Source organism: Megalobrama amblycephala, linkage group LG10, assembly GCF_018812025.1.
Source record: "Megalobrama amblycephala isolate DHTTF-2021 linkage group LG10, ASM1881202v1, whole genome shotgun sequence".
NCBI classification, from domain to species: Eukaryota; Metazoa; Chordata; class Actinopteri; order Cypriniformes; family Xenocyprididae; genus Megalobrama; species Megalobrama amblycephala.
The window spans coordinates 22,975,713-22,999,622 of NC_063053.1; the positions used below are offsets into that span (position 1 = coordinate 22,975,713).

Below are 23,910 nucleotides of genomic sequence, written 5' to 3' on the forward strand. Positions count from 1 at the left end.
ATTCTGTTTTTATTCACAATTTGTACAGTGTCCCAACTTTTTTGGAATCAGGTTTGTATTTAGACATAATAAAAAATCACTATTATAACATTACAATCACATTTTGTCAATGTTTATCACTTCATTTGTACTTAGTGGGTATTAGTTTTGACAACTGTGCCACATTATGATTAATGTGAAACCTAAAAATGGTGATATGAAAAGGAGGCTAGCAGTAATCATTTGGTTACCTATCATTTATTTCAAATGTGTTAGAATGTATGTAAGTATGCTTAATGTGCATTAAGTATTATTGTTTAAGCCTTTCATTTCTCGGTATGTGTGTTTTAGCGTATTCTCCATCATGGGTATGTTTTGATGTAAGCCACATGGTCTTATACCTCTTGAACCCCATTAATTGCTGCCTGCTGTAATATTTATTTATTTATTATTTATTAATTTATTTGTTAGTAGACACGTAATAAGCTGTATAATTATCACAAAAAGTGCAAAATGACCCCCGACAGGATTATCAGGACACCACAGCTGTACTGTACCTTATTCCTTACATGCTTTATGTAGCTATTTGCATACAATGATGTGATGGATGGTTGTGTCTAATAGCCAATTATAACTGATTAATTGTCTACAGCCATGTCTTATTGGCTCTGGATCTGTTTTCCAAGCCTGTAGTTTCTCTGATATGGCTGTCATTAAATACAGCTGTCAGATGATATATTCTCACTTCTGATCCCCCTTGGCTGCTGTCTGCATTGCGATGTAGGACTGTGAAAAGTTTTGATATGCAGAAAATATCACTACATTGTGCTACCATTGAAGGAATTTTCAAATTATTTAGCAGAAACCATCTTTCAAATCATATCAGCCAACTTCCTCATTAAAGGGCCATTTTTAAAGGCTGAAAGGGTTTCATTCCAATGTTTAGTTACAAAAGTATGGGTAAATATTGTGTCTATGCTTGACATTGCTGGTTGTGTTTCAGTTTACCGTCAGAAATATTTGCTTGTCTGGTTGCAGGGTTCAGAAAGCTGCCCAAACAGCACAGGTCGGAGTGGGAAGGGTGACTTTTAGTGTTCTGGCTAATCACATGTGAATGCGAAAACATAAAGTAGTTTCCATTAGACTGGCTCGGAAGTTCAGTATCCTGGGAGGCAAGTAAAAAAAAAGGAAGGCTTTCAGCTCCTCAACATAAACCAGCACCTTTATGATACAGGCACTTGTGACTGTTTAAGTTAACGGCTGAAAGCTTTGCCGTAGCTTTCTCGGTTACATAAAGCATGAGAATTTATCTTTGACATTCAGGTTTGTACATGGATAAGGGTGCCTAAATGTCTTGTACTGACTCCACTCACCCATTGACCTTATCAGGTTCACAATCAGTACAGCCAAGTTATAATTCTAATAATGAATCAGTGAAGCAGGTCATGCTCTGTGGAAAGAACAGAAGTCCACAGATGCTCATAAATAAATACTCCTAAGGTGTGGCATGCCAAATCCCTCATTTTTCCAGAACTTAATGATTCTTCAACTGTTGTGGGCATGTGTCTTCACAGCACAGGAGCCAGACCTCCTACTGTGCCTAAACCACAGTTTTATATACGGCCTGCTGCTAGACACAATTTTGTGAGCGCCCTCACCACTAACCCAACCCCCCCAACTGTCTGGTGTTATAAAGCATTTAAGCAGATAGATAGATAGATAGATAGATAGATAGATAGATAGATAGATAGATAGATAGATAGATAGATAGATAGATAGATAGATAGATAGATAGATAGATAGAACAAAACTGCACTCATGTACAACTGTCAAGGGAAATAACTAGTAAATTGCTTGAATATGTTACAGATGCAAGTATTATCATCTGTACAATGGCGACCTCTACTGGAAAATATTTCCTAGTACCTATATTATATAGGTTAATGTGTTACAAGATTTATGAATGAAAAATAAAATATATAGATTTAATTTAAATAGAATATAAACATATTAATTAGAGACTACTAATTTTTACGTTTTATATATTTTCTGGTACAGTCAATTACTGTGATAAAATGGACACACTGTGGTTTTTGTCAACTCCTCTCTTTTTGACATAGGAACAGGAGACTTCCACAAATGTCATTCCTCTTCTGGAGTGTCTTTGTGATGAAAACAAATCTGCTGAATTTTATAGCTACTGTAGATCTCGATGTACTGACAAGTCACATGTGCACAGGTCACATGTCTTTTCATAAACCCGCTGACGTTTAGGGGGGCTTTTTTGAGACCCTCTTGTTTACAGATCTCTTGGACTAAGCTCTTGAGTAATCACACTTTGGCGCAGATGTCACTAAATATATCTGCTCATAATGGCTGCGCAATCGTGATAGAGTAATCTAGTGATCCTGCTTATTTACGTGGCTATAATTGGCTGACACAGAATCATAAATACTGTAGATATCCCCAACAAAAAGAAAAAAGAAAAACATAGGCTATTTTCTTGTGTCAATAACGCTGTGTATTTACTTTAATAATCGAGAGGCTAATGTACTACTATGGTAAAGGTTTGAGCCTTAAAGGATTAGTTCACTTTCAAATTAAAATTTCCTAATAATTTATTCACCCCCATGTCATCCAAGATGTTCATGTCTTTCTTTCTTCAGTCGAAAAGAAATTAAGGTTTTTGATGAAAACATTCCAGGATTTTTCTCCTTATAGTGGACTTCACTGGTCTCCAGACGGTTGAAGGTCAAAATTACAGTTTCATTGCAGCTTCAAAGCGTTCTACACGATCCCAGACAAGGAATAAGGGTCTCATTTTGAGAAACCATCACTCATTTTCTAAAAAAAATTATATGTTTTAACCATAAATGCTCATCTTGAACTAGCGCTCTTCTTCTTCTTCTCTATTAGAATTCCGGCAGTGTAGATGCTGCTAAGTGTATTACTGCCCTCCACAGGTCAAAGTTTGAAGTAATTGTTATATACTTCCACTAGCATATTGTATATGACAATTTAGTTCAAACTTTGACCTGTGGAGGGCAGTAATACACTTAACAGCGTCTACACTGCCGGAATTCTAATAGAGAAGAAGAGAGAGAGTTCAAGATGAGCATTTATGGTTAAAATGTATAAAATTTTAATTTTTTTAAGAAAATGAGCAATGGTTTCTCTAGATAAGACCCTTATTCCTCGTCTGGGATCGTGTAGAACGCTGCAATGAAACTGTAATTTTGACCTTCAACCGTTTGGGCTCCATTGAAGTCCACTATATGGAGAAAGTTTTCATCAAAAACCTTAATTTCTTTTCGACTGAAGAAAGAAAGACATGAACATCTTGGATGTCATGGGGGTGAGTAAATTATCAGGAATTTTTTAATTTGAAAGTGAACTAATCCTTTAACATAATTGACCAATGCTTTTGGAAGGACACCAAGTCCCGTCAGCATAACCTCATTAATATACATGAGCAAAGCATTCCCATTGGAAGGTTGCAATGCGATGTCAACATAACCTTATTGCGATTATAAGAAGTCCTACGTACAAGAAATATGTGGAAATAAGGTACAAAGAGAAATAATTTAATAGCCTACTAACACATATGATGTTTTTTTAAAAAGGTTATCTAGTAACATCGGAATGGCACACAAGTATTCATGGACTTCGCCTTTGCCATAGTAAAATTCATTCACCGGTGCCAAGTAAAGTCACAGTAAACTGATCTTGGATCTGTTATTTTGGAAACAATTAGGTGGAAGTGACGCAAGCTGAGGAGGGTGGAGTTGCGGCATGTGTGTTTGGTTGGTTACAGCTAAATGGAAACGGATACATGGAGCGCTCGTATAGAAATACGATGCATGACAGCAAGCTCTGCTTAAAAGAAGTCATCATTATCCTAGAGAGTTCAGAAACGACACGAGCGATGACAGTGCGCGTCTTCCAACAAGAAAATACCACGGCTGTATTGTGGTTTTGACATTTATAATAGTTGTATAATTTGTAATACTTCTATCTCAGAAGCTCATCACTGTTTGGAATATTTTTGTTCATGACTGTCTCTAATATAATCGAAGTGGAGGAACCACGTTTGGGGGACTGTAATATGAAAAAAGAAGCATCCGAATTATTAGGGTTTGTTCCGCAAAAAGATATTGTTTACAACGAACTTCTGCCTTACAAGGACAAACTAGACGAAGAGTCCAATGAAACTTTGGCACAGATAAAAGGAAACCTCGGCCGAGCCGTCCAACTCAGAGAGATATGGCCAGGTGTCTTGTTTTGGACGAGGAAACTTTCCACGTAAGTAGGCTATTTAGGAGGAATTAGCTCGTCAAACATTATCCAGGACTCATCCTGCCAACGAAATAAAATTATGGGGTTGTTCTAGAATGTCTGAATCATAAATACATTCCCTTAATGTTATTATCATGGGAAACAGGAAAAGTGATGTTCTGTAGGCAGCTGTATTTAGAGTTACGGGAATACCTTTGTATTTAGGAGGATAAAGCAGACTAGGGTTTAAAAAAAAAAAAAAAAAAAAACTTGCGTTTTAAATAGAGGGCTAATCAGAGTGCGCGCTGACTGCTGATGCGCATGCGTAGTCAACTTCACTTGCGTCATTGTTCAAACTGGAAGGGCGTTCAATTTGATCACGTTGCGAAATTATAACTGCGTATAGGATAAAATACTTAATTGAGTTGTTTAGGTTTAAGTTATTTTTTAGTGATAACCCATTGATAAATACAATAAGCTTTAGCAACAACGTTATGTTTTGGTGTTAAAAGGTGTATATTATGAAATGTCATTGCAGTGAAGGTAAGGAAATGGCCGGTGCGGTGTTTAACAAGCCATATTTTGTCAGTGATTGCAAAATGACTTGTTGGTCATGTTTTTGCCACTCAGTGCTATTTTAAGAGCACAACAAGCACAAACCGTCACTGATGTCAGACTGCGTGTGACTATGAGATGCAATACTCATCTGTAAACAGTAAACATGCTGAGAAATATTGTCCTCCGTGTCATCCAAGCCATTTGAGTAAGCCAAGACATCATATTCTTTCTCACTAAATCTATTCATGGATCTCCAGATTGTCTGTCTGTTTAGTATGCCCAGAATGCATGCTATGTCCATGTTTTGGAGCAGTCCCAGGGTCAGTAGTCGTGTCCCAAATTGTACACTATGTGCATGTATGCGCCATGTACTGCATCATTTTATAAGGTTATTTTGTCATTCATCATCAGAGTTTGATCATCTCCCCTCCCCCTCCGCTACGTAATTAAAGCTGCGACAGTGCATGAAGTGTCCAACATGACAAATTTGTTTTTTGTTTTTTGTTTTTGCTATATGAACATGTTTGTGTGTGTGTGTATATTTTATATATATATATATATATATATATATATATATATATATATATATATATATATATATATATATATATATATATATATATATATATATATAAAAATATATATATATATATATATATATTTTTTTTTTTTTTTTTTTTTTTTTTTTACTGTGGTACTGAAAGATTTAGAAAACTATATAGTTACTTTTATGCAGAGTACAAACAAAAAAGCTGTTTCTTTATTTAATACATTTAAGATTTTGTGAAATGGCAAGGCCTTTTATTCTTTTATTTATTTTTATTATTTAGATATCATTTTTATTATTTTTGTTTACATACACACAGTGTGACAACAATTACAACAAAAACTGCAAAGGGTGAAAAATATTATATATATATATATATATATATATATATATATATATATATATATATATATATATTTCACCCTTTGCAGTTTTTGTTGTAATTGTTGTTCAAGCATTCATAATAAAAAATAAATAGTGTCCAACCTTCTACACTTCGTTTTTTTGGTTAATTAAGTGCATCGTCTGGGTATTTAAAGTGCACTTTTTTTCTTTTTGCAATTTCAAGTGTGAACACACTATACTACAAAACATTTTAGAATAGTGCATACATTTACGTGAATTGAGACACACACAGTAGTGTTTGTGTAAGGAGTTGTCTCTATGTGCACTTAGGTGTTTAGGACATGACTTTCTTTATCACTGCCAGTCCAGGAAGCATCCCAACAAAGCCCTCTTGGCAAGGCATTGGCATTGCCGGCCATAGCACAGATACTATAGTATCCAGGTCTGACCTAGATTATCCGATTGTGTCAGGTCAGCCATGAGTCCCATTTCCTCTTCATTGGAAATCGAGCTTTGATAGCTTGACCTAAATCTGTGATTTACTTTGGTGTCACATGTTGCTTTTATGTTCACATTTCAACATGGAGCAATTGAAAATGCATCCAAAAGGAATCCTTTAGGGCAATCTAAATTTAGATTTTATGCATAGATGCATAGACGCTGTCTTTTCTAAAACTGATAATAACCACCAATCTGTTTCATATCATAAAACTCACCATCATAACTGCTAATATCAGAGGGAGACACAATATAGTTTGAATAAAGTGTTACTTTTTAATACTAAAAACCCCACAATCCTTCCTTGTCCTTCAGGTACATGCGATTATATGGAAGGAAGTTCAGCAAAGAGGACCATGTGCTTTTCGTCAAGCTGCTGTACGAGCTGGTCACCATCCCCAAACTGGAGATCAGTATGATGCAGAGCTTTGCCCGTCTCCTCATCACCCTGCTGAAGTAAGATTGACTTTGTTCATGCACTCATGACCATGACATCAACACAGGAGGCACAGAGATTGTCACTAGTGTGGGGCATTTCTGTAGTAGTTTGCAAACTATTTAGCCCAGCCATAAAGATTGATATTCTTAATTTTAAGAAGATTAAAATTATTCCAATAATACCAGATTATTCCTTTTTTGTTGTTTTATGGAATTACTCTCTGGAATTATTCTCTCTCTACATCTCTGTGTCTGATTTAAAGCTGGCAGAATGCTAGATTTAACCAGTTGTAAATGACTGATATAACTGCAGTTTGCAATAAGGTGGTTAGCTGTGCATTGCATTGACGTGAATGCATTCCGCTTCATGTCAGGTTGTTCTTTGCCTCCACATCTTGCATTAAAATCGTTTAATGCAGAGCTCGCCTTGGATTATGCTTTATATATACAACAATTTTATTTTTGTATAATGGCTTCTGTATACAGTATATTACAGTATTTTTATACCAGGGCAAATTAGAATAGCTAATTGGGGCCATCTTGTAATTGTAGCAAGACGGCTTCAGGGGACTTAAGTATTAATTTAATGGTGAAACCTTTTGCTTACTGAATAGAGGCTCAGAAGTCCACAACAAATACACAAAATCATGTTACATCTAAATAGACTATCTAGCTATTATATGTTTTGCAGATGAATAATAATATACATTTTTTTTTTAGGTCAATTGTCTTCTTCTTGTAATGCAGTTTAAGCTTTAAGTTAGTCTACAATAAAGATAATACATTAATTCAGTAATTAAAAACAATCTACATTTTATTTATGTAGCCATGATTTGTCACCTAACGCACATATCCCTTACAGATTTGTAATCACAGAGTGGCAGAACAGCTCTTGAGATTTGAATATCCACCCACACCTATGACCTATGTGAAGAAAATCATCTTGTTTAAATGGTTTTGTCTTCCAGGAAGAAGGAGCTGCTTTCAAGAGAGGACTTAGAATTGCCATGGCGACCCCTGTATGAGTTGCAGGACAGGATCCTGTACTCAAAGACAGAGCACCTCGGCCTGAACTGGTTTCCCAGGTACGTGCATATCCCATCAGAAATGTTATAAAAAGTGGATTAAAGCAGCAATAACTTAATCTCAACATTTGAAAATCTTGGTTATTTTGGTTTGTCACTTTTGCCAATTACTTGCTTCTCTATTCAGTAAAACAGACAATAAATGTGGTTAATTAGTTACCCTAATAACTTCCATCCCAGCTTTGTTTTTGATATCTGCCATAGGGAATTTGCACACATCTTAGAACTGGTGCTGATGTTGAGCATCTCATAAAAATGTTTTCTTAGTAAACAGGAAGTGCTGAGTGTGCCTGTCTTTTTATCTCCTCTCATGTTCAGTTCTCTGCGGCCACGCTCTTCCTCTAAACACATACTCGTTAAACTTGCACAGAGGTGGTAAGGACCATGTTACTTTATGTTAATATTTAAAGGTGCACTCAATCATTTTTGAAACATTTCACTGGCTCTTATTTTGTCCCAGTGGTCTTTGACTTTATACTCACTTTGTTTGACTTTAAATCTGTTGCTGTGGATGCATGACATTTTTGCTGGTGCACAATAACAATGTCTGTTTGTTTTTTTGTTCCTTGTTGGTCATCAATGTATTTTCTCCATCTCATGCTATGCACATAAATGAGATGGATGTTTTTTGATTTAAAAATTACAATTGCTCAGTTGTCATCTTGTGAAAACAAGATGACAACTGAGCAATTGTACTTTGAGCTGTTCACATCCTTTACTTTTTGGAAAGGTTTGTTTAAATACTCTGTATGCTAAAATGGTTCCATGTCTGACTTATATTTTTAGATATGTTGTAACTATCCTGTATTATTAAGATATTATTGATGGTAAAAGTATAGATAATACCAAACAGAAAAATATATATAGATAGCTTATCTTTTACAGCCAAAGCAGCTGCTATTTTCACTGTGTTTATATAACATCATAATGGTCAAGTAAGCTTTTATGTAATTTAACTCTGAAATCTGTATTAAAAAAAAACCATAATAATAATAATTATATAATTTTGTGTGTGTGTGTGTGTGTATATATATATATATATATATATATATATATATATATATATATATATATATATATATACACACACAATTATTTAAAATAATTACACTATTATATAATTATTTATTTATTTAAAACAATTATTTAAAATAAAACTCTAATTAAAATTATTATAATATTATTAAAAATATTAATATTATATATATGATTAATGAGTGCACCTTTACCAAATGAGATGCATGTCACATTGCACAAAAAAAGAGAAAATACTGACATCCAGACACAGGCTTTGGACTCGCACTGTGAAAACCAATGCTGTGCTGCTTTCACACCATTCAGTAACACTCTGTTGCTCTCAATTGGAATGCCCAAGCCAACACACGGTATTGTACATTGTTTCTGAGTGCTGAGCTTGTTTGTAGCTTCTGTTTTCCCCCATGCTCTTTAATGCAGACATCTGATACTCCAGTATCCTTGTTGGCTCCCACTACACGGGCTGCAGCAGTGAATCTCTACTGAGGATCACATTCTTTCCTCTGTATAAGTCCAGAGGTGAAAGATTACTTTGGCCCGTTTCAAAACAAAGGTTGTCAGGTTCAGAGGCCCTGTCTGGGTGTTACATACCTGCAATTTTTTCGTGACACTCACAGGCTTGTTTAGCTGTGTGATTTTTTTATGGTGCATGTGTTTGATGGGTTTTTCATGCAAGTGGTGAATGTGATTTGATGTATTGGTATTGAAGAACAGGATTTCATGAAATAACCCCTCCATTTTAGATGCTCAGGATAAGGGAGTTGATAAAACTTTAAAATAGCTTTGCTGACCAGCTTCAAAGCAGTATATAGGTCACAGATGGACAATCAGTCCAATAAAAACTCTACTTCCCAAAAGTTCTTCTACCACTATACTCATCCCTGCCTTTTTGGGTTTATAACAAGAGACTGAGGGGAGTTTTTGTAATGCATGAATGGGTCTAACAACACAGTGTGTTGGTCTTGTTTATTGTAGAATTGTTTGCATGGGATTAATTTGGTGATGCATCAAGTGTTGGTCACCTTCAAGATTCTTTTTCATTTGCAGCTCAGTGGAAGCAGTTCTGAAGGCCTTAATCAAGAGCTGCAGGCCGTAAGTACTTTCTTGCATATCTATCTTCTAGGGGTGTAACGATACCCTCATGTCACGATTCAATACATATCATGATACTGAACTCACGAAACGATATTATTGAGAATTCAAAGACGTATTGTAAAAGGTTAACAAAAAATTAAAATGCTAAATTTGATATTACATTGGGGGTGGAAATGAATAGGCTTGAACTTGGTGCTGGTAACCCAATGCACTGGACAATGGTGACACCAGAATAAAAATATTTTTAGATTTTTTATTTTTTTTTTAGATGAATATTCTTGCACTCTGTCACTGACTAGATATATTTAAAATACTGTAGGCCACTTTTTACTGGTAACATAAGACATTTGGCATTATCAGGAACCACATATATTCCCCATTGCATTATTATACATTATAATCAACATTATATATAGTAGTTTAATGTAGTACTGACACTAAAACTCTGTAAACTTGAATTTTTCTTTCATTGTTTGTGTATATATATATATTAGTACAGTCCAAAAGTTTGGAACCACTAAGATTTTTAATGTTTTTAAAAGAAGTTTCGTCTGCTCACCAAGGCTACATTTATTTAATTAAAAATACAGTAAAAACAGTAATATTGTGAAATATTATTACAATTTAAAATAACTGTTTTCTATTTGAATATATGTCACAAAGTAATTTATTCCTGTGATGGCAAAGCTGAATTTTCAGCATCATTACTCCAGTCTTCAGTGTCACATGATCCTTCAGAAATCATTTTAATATGCTGATCTGCTGCTCAAGAAACATTTAATGTGTACAATTGTACAAAATATTTGTGTACAATATTTTTTTTCAGGATTATTTGATGAATAGAAAGTTCAAAAGAACAGTGTTTATCTGAAATCTAATCTTTTGTAACATTATAAATGTCTTTACTGCCACTTTTGATTGATTTAATGCATCCTTGCTGAATAAAAGTATTCATTTCTTTAATTTCTTTTCAAAAAAATAAAAATAAAAATTCTTACTGACCCCAAACTTTTGAACGGTAGTGTATAATGCTACAGAAGCTTTGTATTTCAGATAAATGCTGTTCTTTTGAACTTTCTATTCATCAAGGAATCCTGAAAAAAAAAAGTACACAACTGTTTTCAACATTGAAAATAATCATAAATGTTTATTGAGCAGCAAATCAGCATATTAGAATGATTTCTGAAGGATCATGTGACACTGAAGACTGGAGTAACGATGCTGAAAATTCAGCTTTGCATCACAGGAATAAATGACTTTGTCAAATATATTTAAATAGTACACAGTTATTTTAAATTGTAATAATATTTCACAATATTACTGTTTTTTACTGTATTTTTAATTAAATAAATGTAGCCTTGGTGAGCAGACGAAACTTCTTTTAAAAATATTAAAAATCTTAGTGGTTCCAAACTTTTGGACTGTACTGTATATAAATATATATAAAAATATAAGATGTGTCCAACCTATACAAAGGTTTGTCTGGACACACATAAACACTGTGCTCACAGTTTCTTCCTAGGCATTTAATCCTGTTTCATGCTATTTTAATTTGGCTTTGTGAGGGTTTCCTGTCTCTGAGAGACTGAAGCGTCCCAGGATCAATGCAATCCGTTCCTCAGCAGGAGGTCAAAAAGGACATCCTATCCTTTAACAGCAGACTATTAAAATTAGGATAAAACTGTTCAATACTGAAAGATCTTTTTTAATACATTATAAGTGAAATAGAAAGAGACAGACAGTATGATTGCCTGGTTTCTACTTTAAAAACAGTGACACAAAAGCAACTCTATGAAGTTATCTAGGGTGAGGTGAGGCTCCATGTTCAGAGCTCTTCTCGGCTCATCTGGGATTACAGAAAAGGTTGTCATGTGCCCGGTCAGTGAAGTCCATACTTTTAGCTTGTACAGATAACGTACTGTTTGCAGATTGCTCATGAATGGGCCAGTAGATGTCGGGATTCTTGATGTGGCTTAGAACGACGGACTGTAATCCTTTTACAGAAGCACATTAACCAGTTATCCAGTTAATAAGTGTACTTGTACTGCATACAGTTTATCATGACATTTAGGTACTTTTAAACTCCTATTTAAATCTTTTTTAAAATCACAAAGGTTTAGTTTTGTTATATGTATGCATAACACTTGAGGTCAGACATCAGCAACAACAACATTTCAATCATTCTCTGTCTGTCTGTGTTTGTATGCGTGCAGTTATTTTCCAGAATCAGCAACACAGGAGATGCTGGATGAGTGGAAACCTCTGATGTGCCCTTTTGATGTGACCATGCAAAAGGCGATGGGATATTTTGAGCTCTTCCTGCCCACCACTCTTCCCCCAGAGCTGCATGATAAGGGCTTTAAGTGAGCACTGCCTGAACCTTATTATAACACACTTTGAGTCCTTGCACAGTCAGTCCTATTAGTCTTTCTGCTAGACTTTCATTATAGAGAAGATTATTTTAGCACACACACACACACTACCATTCAAAGGTTTGGGGTCAGTAAGATTTTTAATATTTTGGAAACAAGTCTAATGTGCACCAAAGCTACATTTATTTAATCACAAGTATAGTAACAGTAATATTGTAAAATATTATTACCATTTAAAATATTTTTTCTATTTTAATAAGTAATTTATTTATATGATGACAGATTATATGATTAACAATTTCCAGTATTAATTTCTTTAAAGAACATAATACTGACCCCAAACTTTTAAATGGTAGTGTGTATGTTGCAGAATGGACCATGAGAGATGGATGAACACCCATTGTTATTTTTTGCATGAAATGTAATAATTTGAAAGTCATACGTGCAAACTAGAATGTAAAGTCAAAGAATTTAAATTGTATATTTAAATATTGTATTTTATGTAACTGTCACATAACCAATACAAATACTTTTTTTCTTCAGGCTTTGGTTTGATGAGTTGATAAGCCTGTGGGTGTCGGTACAGAACCTTCCAAGCTGGGAAGTGGTGAGTATGATTGTCTTTGTCTTTTTCTCTGGGGATTTCCGTTCACAACCTCAGTAATTCATTACATTAGTGTTAACCCCATTTCATCTGTTCCAGAATCTTGTCAGTCTTTTTGCACGACTGGCAAATGACAACATTGGTTACATAGATTGGGACCCTTATATACCAACGGTGAGATGGTCACTTTTCTTCCATCGTAGAAAGATATTGCTCCCAAATTTTAGTCAGCTGTCTGTTTTCAGTAACATGTTTCTTGTTTAAATGATTTTTATGTAAGCCATCAAATCCAGTTTCTGCTACAAAAACAGTTTTGTATTGTGTCTGTTTTCAGATCTTCACTAGGACCTTGAGGAGTCTTAATCTTCCTGTAGGATCCAGTCAGATGCTGGTTTCCAGATATCTGACGAATGCCTATGACATCGGTCATGTGGTCGTTTGGATTTCTGCTTTGCTGGTCAGTGTAAAATAAAGGAACCTTTCTCTGAAAATATGCTATTGGAAAACCATAAAGTTATGATGTAATAAATTTGCTTTATATTTAATAATGTGTTTTAGGGAGGGCCCAGCAAACAGACCCAGACCCAGCTCAGTGGCCTTTTCAACAGCATCGCCTCATTTTTCCACCCTTCTAACCACGGCCGTTGGCTCGTAAGTTACTGCTTGAGATTTTGGATTCGGATATTTATGCGTAATTTCTACTTTATTATAAATACATTTTAAATCAAATTAAAAATAATATATAAAGTATAAATAATAATATTTATATGTATAAACAAATTGAAAATAAGAATAAACAAATTGAAAATAAAAATAAACAAATCCCCTGGATTATCCAGACATTACCACATTTTTTTGTTTTGTTAAATTTCCATTGAAAACAAAGAAGAGCAAAATGAACAAGGTCTTCAGGTTGCTATCCAGATTTTAATCCCAGAATGCTTTAGAAGAGCCTGCAGCTGTGTCCATTTTAAACACAGTGCTGCTATCAACAATACATGCCATTCTTTTTCTAGAAGCATGTCCTCATAGACGAGGACAGCTCATCTTTCCAGGGTTGTGTGTTTGCTTTGTCTGAGGGAGGCATCTAGTTGTCACAGTAAACCCTGCGAAAGCTTTGTCCTTTTATTGTTGCCACATAGTTGCCATATTACTTTGGCTTCCCCTTTCAGCCTGCTGTTGATGGGATGTTCAGTCTGTAGAACTTCTAATTTGGTTTCAGAAGCTTACAGAAAGTGTTCCTTCTTTGATGCAAATGAATTGTGTGATTTGTGTTCAGCATCACAGTATACAAAACACTATGGCAGGATAGAATGCTCTCTTGTTGAAATGGGAATCTGAAGTTGAAGTTAACATCCATCCCTTTGATCAAATGGCAGTTACAGTGCCTTTTTTTTTTTTTTTTTTTGTCAAAATGCTCAGTAGATCTGACTTTAACCATCCACAAATCCATGTTTGCTTTATTTATTTTAGGCATCAATGACACTTATTACAGACCCATAACAGATGTGGGTGCTGGATGGGTCTTAAAGGTCTTCAAAGGGCTTTAAATGAGACCAGACGAGGAATAAGGGTCTTATCTACCGAAACGATTGGCCATTTTCAAAAAAAATGTAAATGTATATGCTTTATATAAACAAATGATCGCCTTCCAAGTTGATGCTGTATGCTGCTTATGCTTATGCTGCTTCTACTTGCGGAACGAACGCAGCGCCAGTTCCATTTTTTTCCGTTTAATATCATTTAAAGCCCTTTGAAGCTGCACTGAAACTATAATTTTGACCTTCAACCGTTTGGAGGCCATTGAAGTCCACTATAAGGAGAAAAATCCTGCGTGTTACGCAGCACGTTTGACTTCCAGAAGAAGTTTGTTCTTGCATGTCAAACCGGTTCAGTTGAGCTTCTGTTTGTGTTCAGTGATCAATGTTTATATGAGAATAAAAGACTACATTAAATCTTTTAGTCGTATAAAGTGACTGAGTCACTGAGAACATTTGGACTGCCATATAACTGCCAAATAATAATATTTGATCAAAGGGATGGATATTAACTTCAGCTTCAGATTATCATTTCAACAAATGAGCATTCTATCCTGCCATAAGTGGTGTGAAGTGGCGAGTATGATTGTCCATTTAAAGGGATAGTCCACCCAAACCTTTGTTCTGCTGTACACAAAGGAAGATATTTGGAAGAATGTTTGTAACCAAGAATTACACAGAATACACAGAAAGTGTAACACAGAATTTTCATTTTTGGGTGAACTATCTTTTATTTGTTTTGCTCCATCCTTTCCCAGATGAAACTCATGAAGCTCCTTCAGCGTTTACCTGCTAGCGTTGTGAAACGTCTGCATCGAGAACGTTACCGGACGCCAACGTGGCTGACCCCTATTCCCGAAAGCCACCTTCTCAGTGAGCAGGACATCACAGACTTTGTGGAGAGTATGAAGCAGCCCGTCCTGCTTTCTATGTTTAGCAAAACCGGCAGTCTGGATGCTGCCCAGGCCCTGCAAAACCTTGCCCTGCTCAGACCTGAGTTGGTCATTCCTCCAGTGCTGGAGAAGTATGTGTGTGTGTATTTGTTTGTTTGTTTAAAGCACATGCTAATGTATTTTGAGTGAACTTAGAATAACATTACATTACATTAAGACCACATAAATTGATGATGAGTGGATGGTGTGCCAGAGCATTATCACATAAAAGCATTTTTTTCTCATTTAAGGACATATCCCGCCATGGAGACCCTCACTGAGCCTCACCAGCTGACCGCCACTTTAAGCTGTATGATCAGTGTGGCACGGACCCTGGTGGCCGGGGGCCAGAGGTTTCCAGAGGGCCCCACACACATGCTGCCTCTCCTCATGAGGGCTCTCCCAGGGATCGACCCCAATGACTTCAGCAAGTGTATGGTGAGAGTCTGTTCAAGACAGTGTTGCTATTGTTAACTAAAACTAAGTTGAACCATTAAATTATTAAATTTATTAAAGGATTAGTCCACTTTTAAATAAACTTTTCCTGATAATTTACTCACCCCCATGTCATCCAAGATGTCCATGTCTTTCTTTCTTCAGTCGAAAAGAAATTAAAGTTTTTGATGAAAACATTCCAAGATTTTTCTCCTTATAATAGACTTCAATGGGCACCAAACAGTTGAAGGTCAAAATTAGTTTCACTGCAGCTTCAAATTGTTAAACACGATCCCAGATGAGAAATAAGGGTCTTATCTAGTGAAACCATCGCTCATTTTCTAAAAAATAAATTGAAAATTATATAAGTTTTAACCTTAAATGCTCATCTTGAATTAGCTCTCTTCTTCTTCTCCTCTATTAGAATTCCAGCAGTGTAGACGCTGCTAAGCGTAATACTGCCCTCCACAGGCCAAAGTTTGAACTAATTGTTATATACTATTGTACTAGCATATTGCATATAAAAATGCAGTGAAACTAATTTTGACCTTCAACTGTTTGGTGCCCATTGAAGTCCACTATATGGAGAAAAATCTTGGAATGTTTTCATCAAAAACTTTAATTTCTTTTCGACTGAAGAAAGAAAGACATGGACATCTTGGATGACATGGGGGTGAGTAAATTATCAGGAAAAGTTTATTTAAAAGTGGACTAATCCTTTAAGACTAAAAATAAATAGAATATAAATGAATTTGCAATAAATAAATAAGAAAAAAAAAGCACATAAAATTACTAATACTAAAAGCTCATTCAAATAGTATATAAATTATTAATACTACAGTAACACTGGAGGAAGATAATGGGTGTTTTTTGATTATATATTTCTGTCCTAAGTAAGAATATTATAAATTATAGTGTAACACTTTTGTGTCAACCAGGCACTACTCAAGTTTCAAGTGTTGTGCAGGGATAACATCAAAACCTGGAAGACTAATTCGCCCCTTGGGCAGTTTATGTTGTAGAACGTCTAGACTTTTTTGTTTTCTTATTGCTGGTCTTGTGGAGGTTTGTATGTTTTCAAATATTTGTTTTTGTTTTTTTCAGATAACATTCCAGTTAATAGCAACTTGTGTTACTCTTGTGCCATTGGTGGACTGTTCTGCTGCTGTTCAGACAAGAAATGACCTCACACAGGTGATCCTGTCCTCCTGTCCTTAGATTATTTGTACGTGTCATAGTTCATGTGGGACTCAGACTTTTCTTTGATTTTCTTTGTGCAGGTGGAAAAAGAGTTGTGTTCAGCCTCTGCAGAGTTTGAGGATTTTGTTCTTCAATTTATTGATAGGTACAGAACTCAGAGTACCATATGAATACTGTACATGTGGTTTTCTTTCTGTATCTTCATTCGCCCTCTCACGTTTGTGTATTTAGGTGTTTTGCACTGATTGACACCAGTACTCTGGAACAGACCCGGGAGGAGGTGGAGACAGAGAAAATGACTCATCTAGAGAGTCTGTTGGAGCTGGGCCTGTCCTCCACATTCTACACTATCTTCACACAATGTTCCATGGAATTATTCAAGGTCAATAGAATACACTACCATTCATTTTTTTCCGGATTCTTTGATGAGTAGAACATTCACAAAAGCAACATTTATTTAAAACAGTAAAGACATTTATAATGATGCAAATTCTTTCACTTTTGATCAATTTAATGTGTCCAAACAGAATCTTACAGACAGAAAAACTATTATAGACCCCAAGCTTTTGAACAGAAGTGTATTTCCATTTCCATGTGATGATACCTGAACATATTTCCTTCATTTTCACAGGTGGCCCTTGAAAAAGTCTTCAACTTCGCCACTACAAACGTTTTTGAGACTCATGTTGCTGGACGGATGGTGGCAGACATGTGCCGAGCTGCAACCAAGGTCAGTGCCCTGAGCTCAACTCGCAGACATCCACAGCTGCCAGCATTTATCAAAACGTTTATCTGACTATTTCAAATTATTTTTCTCCTATTTAGACTCACCCAGCAGAGGCTCTGAAGCTCTTTTTGCCTCACTGCTATAATGCCATATTACAAATCTCATCCAGTAAGCACCTAATGTGTTAATGTCAGTATATGTATTGCTACATGTGTTGTAAGTTTCCTGTTAACATACCATGTGTTCTCAGATGAAGAGGTATTAAACGAAGAGGAGCTGGATAAAGAACTGATGTGGAACCTCCAGCTGTTATCTGAGGTCAGCCACTGGATTTTACTCATAAATAACTAGCTGTGTAAATTTAGATATGCTAAAATCTTAATCTAGAAATCTATAACTAGTATCTAGTATCTATAACTATATCTGTATATATTTAAAAAAAAAAAATATAGAAATCTAGAAATCTAACTCTAGAATATAGAGACATCTAAATTTAGAATTTAAAGAAACTTCAAAACTTTGGGGTCGGTAAGATTATTTAAAGGTGATAGAGAGGATTTTTTTGTCGACTGAGAATCCAAAGACTGTTACTGAGTTTTTGAAATGAGCGCATGCGTAAGAACAACCCCCCCTCCTTCACAGCTCATTTCGAGGGAACGCCTCCCAAAACTCGTGCACGAGTATTGGAACACGAGTGTTTACCACCGGCATTCGCTGTGTCGTGTTTTTTGGATTCATTATGTCGGACTCACCGCAGGTAACTCATAATCTGCAGTTGTTACTCCTGTCTCCTGACAAAAACATTGCATGCGGCGCCTGTAGAGTGTGGAAAGTTACTGGAGCGCGCAGCCGCGTTCGTCTCTCAAAAGGAACGTCACGGCCGTGATTGACAAGCCAGAGGGCCAATCCGTGCACGTCTCTCGCAAGGAACGTCACGGCAGTGATTGACAAGCCAGAGGGCCAATCATTTACGGGATGATCGCGTAAACGATTGGCTGATGTTTTAAGGCCCTACCTCGTGCACAGATGATGTATATTAATATTATTACTTTCAGTGCACCTAATAAATAGTCTTTTATCAGTTAGTAAAGACAGTTTCAAGTAATATTGCAAAAATGTATAAAACAAAACATCCTCTTTAGCACCTTTAATTGTTTTTAAAAGAAGTCTCTTATACTCACCAAGGCTGCATTTATCTGATAAAAAATTAAGTAAAAACAGTAATATTGTGTAATATTATTATAATTTAAAAGAACTGGTTCTCTTTTAGTATTTAATATTCCTGTGATGGCAAAGCTGAATTTCCGGCATCATTACTCCAGTCTTCAGTGTCACATGATTCTTCAGATAATGTAATATGCTGATTTGCTGCTTAAGAAACATTAATTACTACTATCAGTGTATTTTTGATAAAACCATGACTTTTTCAGGATTATTTGATGAATGGAACAGCATTTATTTGAAATAGAAATCTTTTGTAACATTATAAATGTCTTTACTGTCACTTTTGATTATTTTAATGCATCCTTGCAAAATAAAAAAAATAAAAAATGTTGCTGACACAACTTGGGGTAGTGTATATCTATACTTTAAGAAATAAAACTCTAAAAATCTAGAAATCAAACTTGAATTAGAAATCTATATCTAGAAATTTAGAACTCTTGAAATCTGAAAACTTGACTCTAGAATCTATAACAGAAAAACCTATTGCTATAAACATATCTAGACAGAGATCTATAAGGTCACAGTCCTTGTTTCTGTCTGTAGGTGACCCGTGTGGATGGCGATCAACTGTTACTCTACAGGTCTCAGCTAGTGCAGATTCTTCAGTTGACTGTGCACCTGAAATGTAAGCAGGGCTACGGTCTGGCTTGTAAGCTGCTTTATCACATCCTGCGGTCCTCATCCCTCCTCTATCCCAGAGAGTACTGCAGCCTGCCTGGCGGTGTCCAGCAGCACACTGACACATACCTTCCAATCAAGGTCAGCCTCAAGCGGAAAACAAGACCACTGATTTAGCCACTAACCCTCTCATAGTGACATAGATCTCAGCACTGCTCAGAATAAAATCTGAAATATGATACTGTAATCCTGAAGAACCCACAGAGTACATTTTAAAAATTGTTGACAGTAAGAGTATAGACCATTTGGCATTTGTGGAAAGCATACAGGTAACTTAAATTTGTTTGATGAGAAATTAATAGTTCAGCTGACATCTCTGACTTTGGTATCTTGGTATATCTAAACTGAGTTTGAAATATAGTATCATTGAAATCTCTTCTGAAACTCTTGAGAAAATGTGTGTGAGATTACCATGCTCTTTTTTTTTTTCTCAGGAGAAATATCTGAGAAACAGCAGGAGATTTAAGCAAGCCTCCATTGCTTCCAATTTACAATAATAGAAGTGATGTCTGGTGTCAAATGTGCCAAATGTTATATTTTAGGGTTAATGTTAGTAAATATTAATATTCTATAAAATATCCTAATATTATTATTAAGTATAGTAATAAAAAATACAGTAGATATGAAGGGGACTAAATAATGCTTGAATGTATATTTAAAAATTCCAAAATGTGTAAATTACCATTCACAACAACAGAGTGAATGGGAAGTCCCCACTAGGATGTTTCTGTGTTGCTCCTGTAACCAGGCATTACTTTCATCCTATCAAATATCTCTGAAGAGAAGATGAGATGATTGAGCGAGTGAATGGATTAGTTGAGCTCTGTCACCCTCTCTAGCATTGGTATGCCTAATCACTTATTCTTAGAACGGCAGACGTCACTCTTCCTCACTGTCTGACGTTTTATTACGTGGTTCATTTGAACTTGACTCTGTCTCAGCATTCTCAGAAAATCAGAACTACTACTACTAAAGCAGAACTATTTATGAGAACAAATCTATGAAACAAAAAATATTATGCTAGTTTAAATGTACCTAATTTTGTTTTGGAGGTCTCCTACAATAGGTTTACAGGCATCCAAGATCCAATAACACTTTAATTTTCTCATAATATACATTGCAGCATCACTTGTTTTCTCAATGTCTGAAATGGTTCCATAAAGATTTAGGACCAGTTTACTAACAGCTTGTGCCAGCGCAAACCTTCTTTTGATGTTAAAAACTACTGTCAGGATTTACTAAAGACATGCAGTGAAAAATTAGCACTGAAAAGGCATGGATGGAAAAGACAGTTACTTGTGCGTCTGACCTTATTGCATATGCATTTGTAGGAGTTTCCCTTTCAGATGCAAAATTTATGGGAGGAGAGTATTTAAAGGTGCCCAAGAATGCTTTTTCACAAGATGTAATATAAGTCTAAGGTGTCCCCTGAAGGTGTCTGTGAAGTTTCAGCTAAAAATACCCCATAGATTTTAAAAAAAAATTTTTTTTAACTGCCTATTTTGGGGCATCATTAACTATGCACTAATTTTTTCAGCGCGCCGCCCCTTTAATTCGCGTGCTCCCTGCCACACAAGCTCTCGATTATATTACAGCACATTTACAAAGTTCACACAGCTAATATAACCCTCAAATGGATCTTTACAATATGTTCATCATGCATGCTGTATGCATGCTTCGAATTATGTGAGTAAAGTATTTATTTTGATGTTTATATTTGATTCTCTATGAGTTTGATAGTGCTCCGTGGCTAACGGCTAATGCTACACTGTTGGAGAGATTTATAAAGAATGAAGTTGCGTTTATGAATTATACAGACTGCAAGTGTTTAAAAATGAAAATAGCAACGGCTCTTGTCTCCGTGAATTCAGTAAGAAACAATGGTAACTTTAACCTCATCTAACAGTTCATTAGCAACATGTTAACGAAACATTTAGAAAGACAATTTACAAATATCACTAAAAATATCATGATATCATGGATCATGTCAGTTACTATTGCTCCATCTGCCATTTTCGCTGTTGTTCTTGCTTACCTAGTCTGTTGATTCACCTGTGCAGATCCAGACGTTACTGGCTGCCCTTGTCTAATGCCTTTCATAATGTTGGGAACATGGGCTGGCATATGCAAATATTGGGGTGTACACCCCGACTGTTACGTAGCAGTCAGTGTTATGTTGAGATCTGCGTGTTTTCCGGAAGTCTTTTAAACAAATGAGATTTACATAAGAAATAGAAAGCAATGGAGTTTGAAACTCAGTGTATGTCTTTTCCATGTACTGAACTCTTGTTATTCAACTATGCCGAGGTAAATTCAAATTTTGAATCTAGGGCACCTTTAAATGAATCATGCAAGGTGAATTTACTAAGGTTTGCGCTAGTCGATTTACTGGTATTTACCACACACAAAAAAAACCATGTCTTAAACCGCACTCTAATTTGCATTGCTGTTGGTACATTGCGTCATTATGGAAATTATCCGTCTGCGTCTGTTCTTTAATTGCGCGTCATCAGTAGATCACACGCAGAACTTTCCACTCCCATCTGTGCTTTTTTTTTTTTTTGGAATTGCACTCTCACGCTTTAGTAAATCTGGCCCTTAGTCTCTTTAAACCCCTTCTTTCTGAGAGCCTACTCTGCTCTGATTGGTCAGATGACCCAGTCTGTTGTGATTGTGTGTGTCAGAAACGAAACGCATCCATATCTGAATTTCAGCTCCAGAGGCTTCTTCAGCGCTTTTATACACAGAGATAAGAACAGTAATGATTGCATCAGTTTTACCATAATTAATTCTGAGTTCTCATCCTTTGGAAGTGCATGCAAAGTGGATTTGCTTTCACAGAAAATGGCGTCTTCTCGGCATGTAAAAAAAAACGAATCAAACTACTCCAGGCCTCTGCTACAACTACAGTGTTTGATTTTGGGTCAAAGTAGATGTTGTTCATGGGCAGCCAATGAAGACTGGGCTGGGATTATGCAAATGTCACAATCGTACATAGGTTTGTGCAGATAGTAAGACTGGAATTACTGACGACTAGTTTCAGCAGTTCAGAATGGGTGACAAACAATAACTCGATTTGTCATGCACTTTTATCTTTGAAAATTTGCTGACTTTTTACACTCACATAGCGCTATATTACATGAAAGGTAATATCTGAAAAACCATTTAGGGGCAGTTTAAAGAAAAGTGGATCAAGATAAGATAACAAGAATTACTTTAAACTTTACACTACTATCATCAGTTTACTTAATTGAACAAAACATTGGTTTTTCATCTATATTGTCTGTTGTCTTTTTTTTTTTTTTACTTCAAAAATCATGTTATGGAGGCTGATATCCCACTGTTCGTTCTGCTGTTTCTGTCTCCTCTCTGGATCAGGACTGGGGTCGGCCTGGAGACCTGTGGAACCTGGACATCAAGTGGCACATGCCCAGCACAGAAGAGAGAGAGTTTGTTTTCTACTTGCTGGATCTGCTGTTAAAGCCGGAACTCCAGCGTCTGCAGAAACACACACAGGGAGAACAGGACATGAGCAGGTCAGCCACAGGATACAGTGACATGATACAGTATCTGTGTTTGAATTCATAAAATCTCTATTCCTTCTTTTTGTCTAATGTACCCAACACAGCCCCATCATGAAGTTCCTATTCATCAACACCAAACCAGAAATGTGTTTGTTTAAATTCATATTATACTGGACTTTCTTTAAAAAGGGGCTGAATGTGTTCAGGCATTTATTACTAAATTAATTAATTAAAAGCAAAAATCAATGTTCTTAAATACCCCCGGGACCCTGTGGCAGGCAAACCATGTGTCAATGATTTAGAGAAGTCAGAGACTATTATTCAAAATTGATTTAAGCTTTTTGTTTCTTTCATAGATGGACAGATTTTATTTTGATTCATTGATCCACATCCACAAAAGAACATTTAAGAAAAAAGACCAGAGAAAGAAACATTTGCTGTACTAATTTGTGTATTTTGTCTCTTCAGGGATGATGTTCTACGGAGTCTGTCCATTGTTCATAACTGTCTTCTGGGAGCAAGCCCCCTTCTGCCCCCAGTGTATGGAAAACCGGTGCCGGGGCTGTAAGTAACACACACAATGTACACTACCGTTTAAACGCTTGGGATCAAATTACATTTTAAAATATATTAAAATAGAAAGCAACTATTTTAAATTGTAATATTTCATAATATTACTGTTTTTACTGTATTTTTGATCAAATAAGTACAGACTAGTTTAGCATAAGAGACTTCTTTCAAAAACATTAAAAAAATCTTGCCGACCCGAAACATTTGAACGGTAGTGTATTACAGTTACGAAAACAACTCTGCAAACATCT

General features: G+C 35.7%; 1 protein-coding gene across 4 annotated transcripts in view; it reads left to right on the top strand.

Moving 5' to 3' along the window:
• The first annotated feature begins 3,782 nt into the window (after positions 1-3,782).
• The window catches only part of psme4a (proteasome activator subunit 4a), a 34,747-nt gene continuing 14,619 nt past the window's right edge, over positions 3,783-23,910 (top strand). For 2 of the 4 annotated variants that reach the window (XM_048205467.1, XM_048205468.1), the window contains exons 1-21: positions 3,784-4,281; positions 6,518-6,658; positions 7,609-7,725; positions 8,044-8,100; positions 9,808-9,852; positions 12,069-12,218; positions 12,771-12,834; positions 12,931-13,005; positions 13,166-13,288; positions 13,390-13,482; positions 15,128-15,393; positions 15,553-15,739; positions 16,841-16,930; positions 17,017-17,081; positions 17,168-17,318; positions 17,568-17,666; positions 17,762-17,831; positions 17,914-17,981; positions 19,431-19,646; positions 22,944-23,101; positions 23,558-23,653. In XM_048205467.1, coding sequence (XP_048061424.1) covers positions 4,031-4,281; positions 6,518-6,658; positions 7,609-7,725; positions 8,044-8,100; positions 9,808-9,852; positions 12,069-12,218; positions 12,771-12,834; positions 12,931-13,005; positions 13,166-13,288; positions 13,390-13,482; positions 15,128-15,393; positions 15,553-15,739; positions 16,841-16,930; positions 17,017-17,081; positions 17,168-17,318; positions 17,568-17,666; positions 17,762-17,831; positions 17,914-17,981; positions 19,431-19,646; positions 22,944-23,101; positions 23,558-23,653 — 2,582 coding nt within the window. In that variant the 5' untranslated portion in view covers positions 3,784-4,030. Of the gene's footprint in view, positions 4,282-6,517; positions 6,659-7,608; positions 7,726-8,043; positions 8,101-9,807; positions 9,853-12,068; positions 12,219-12,770; positions 12,835-12,930; positions 13,006-13,165; positions 13,289-13,389; positions 13,483-15,127; positions 15,394-15,552; positions 15,740-16,840; positions 16,931-17,016; positions 17,082-17,167; positions 17,319-17,567; positions 17,667-17,761; positions 17,832-17,913; positions 17,982-19,430; positions 19,647-22,943; positions 23,102-23,557; positions 23,654-23,910 lie in introns of all 4 variants that reach the window. The other 2 variants (XM_048205470.1, XM_048205469.1) reach the window with 2 other exon arrangements.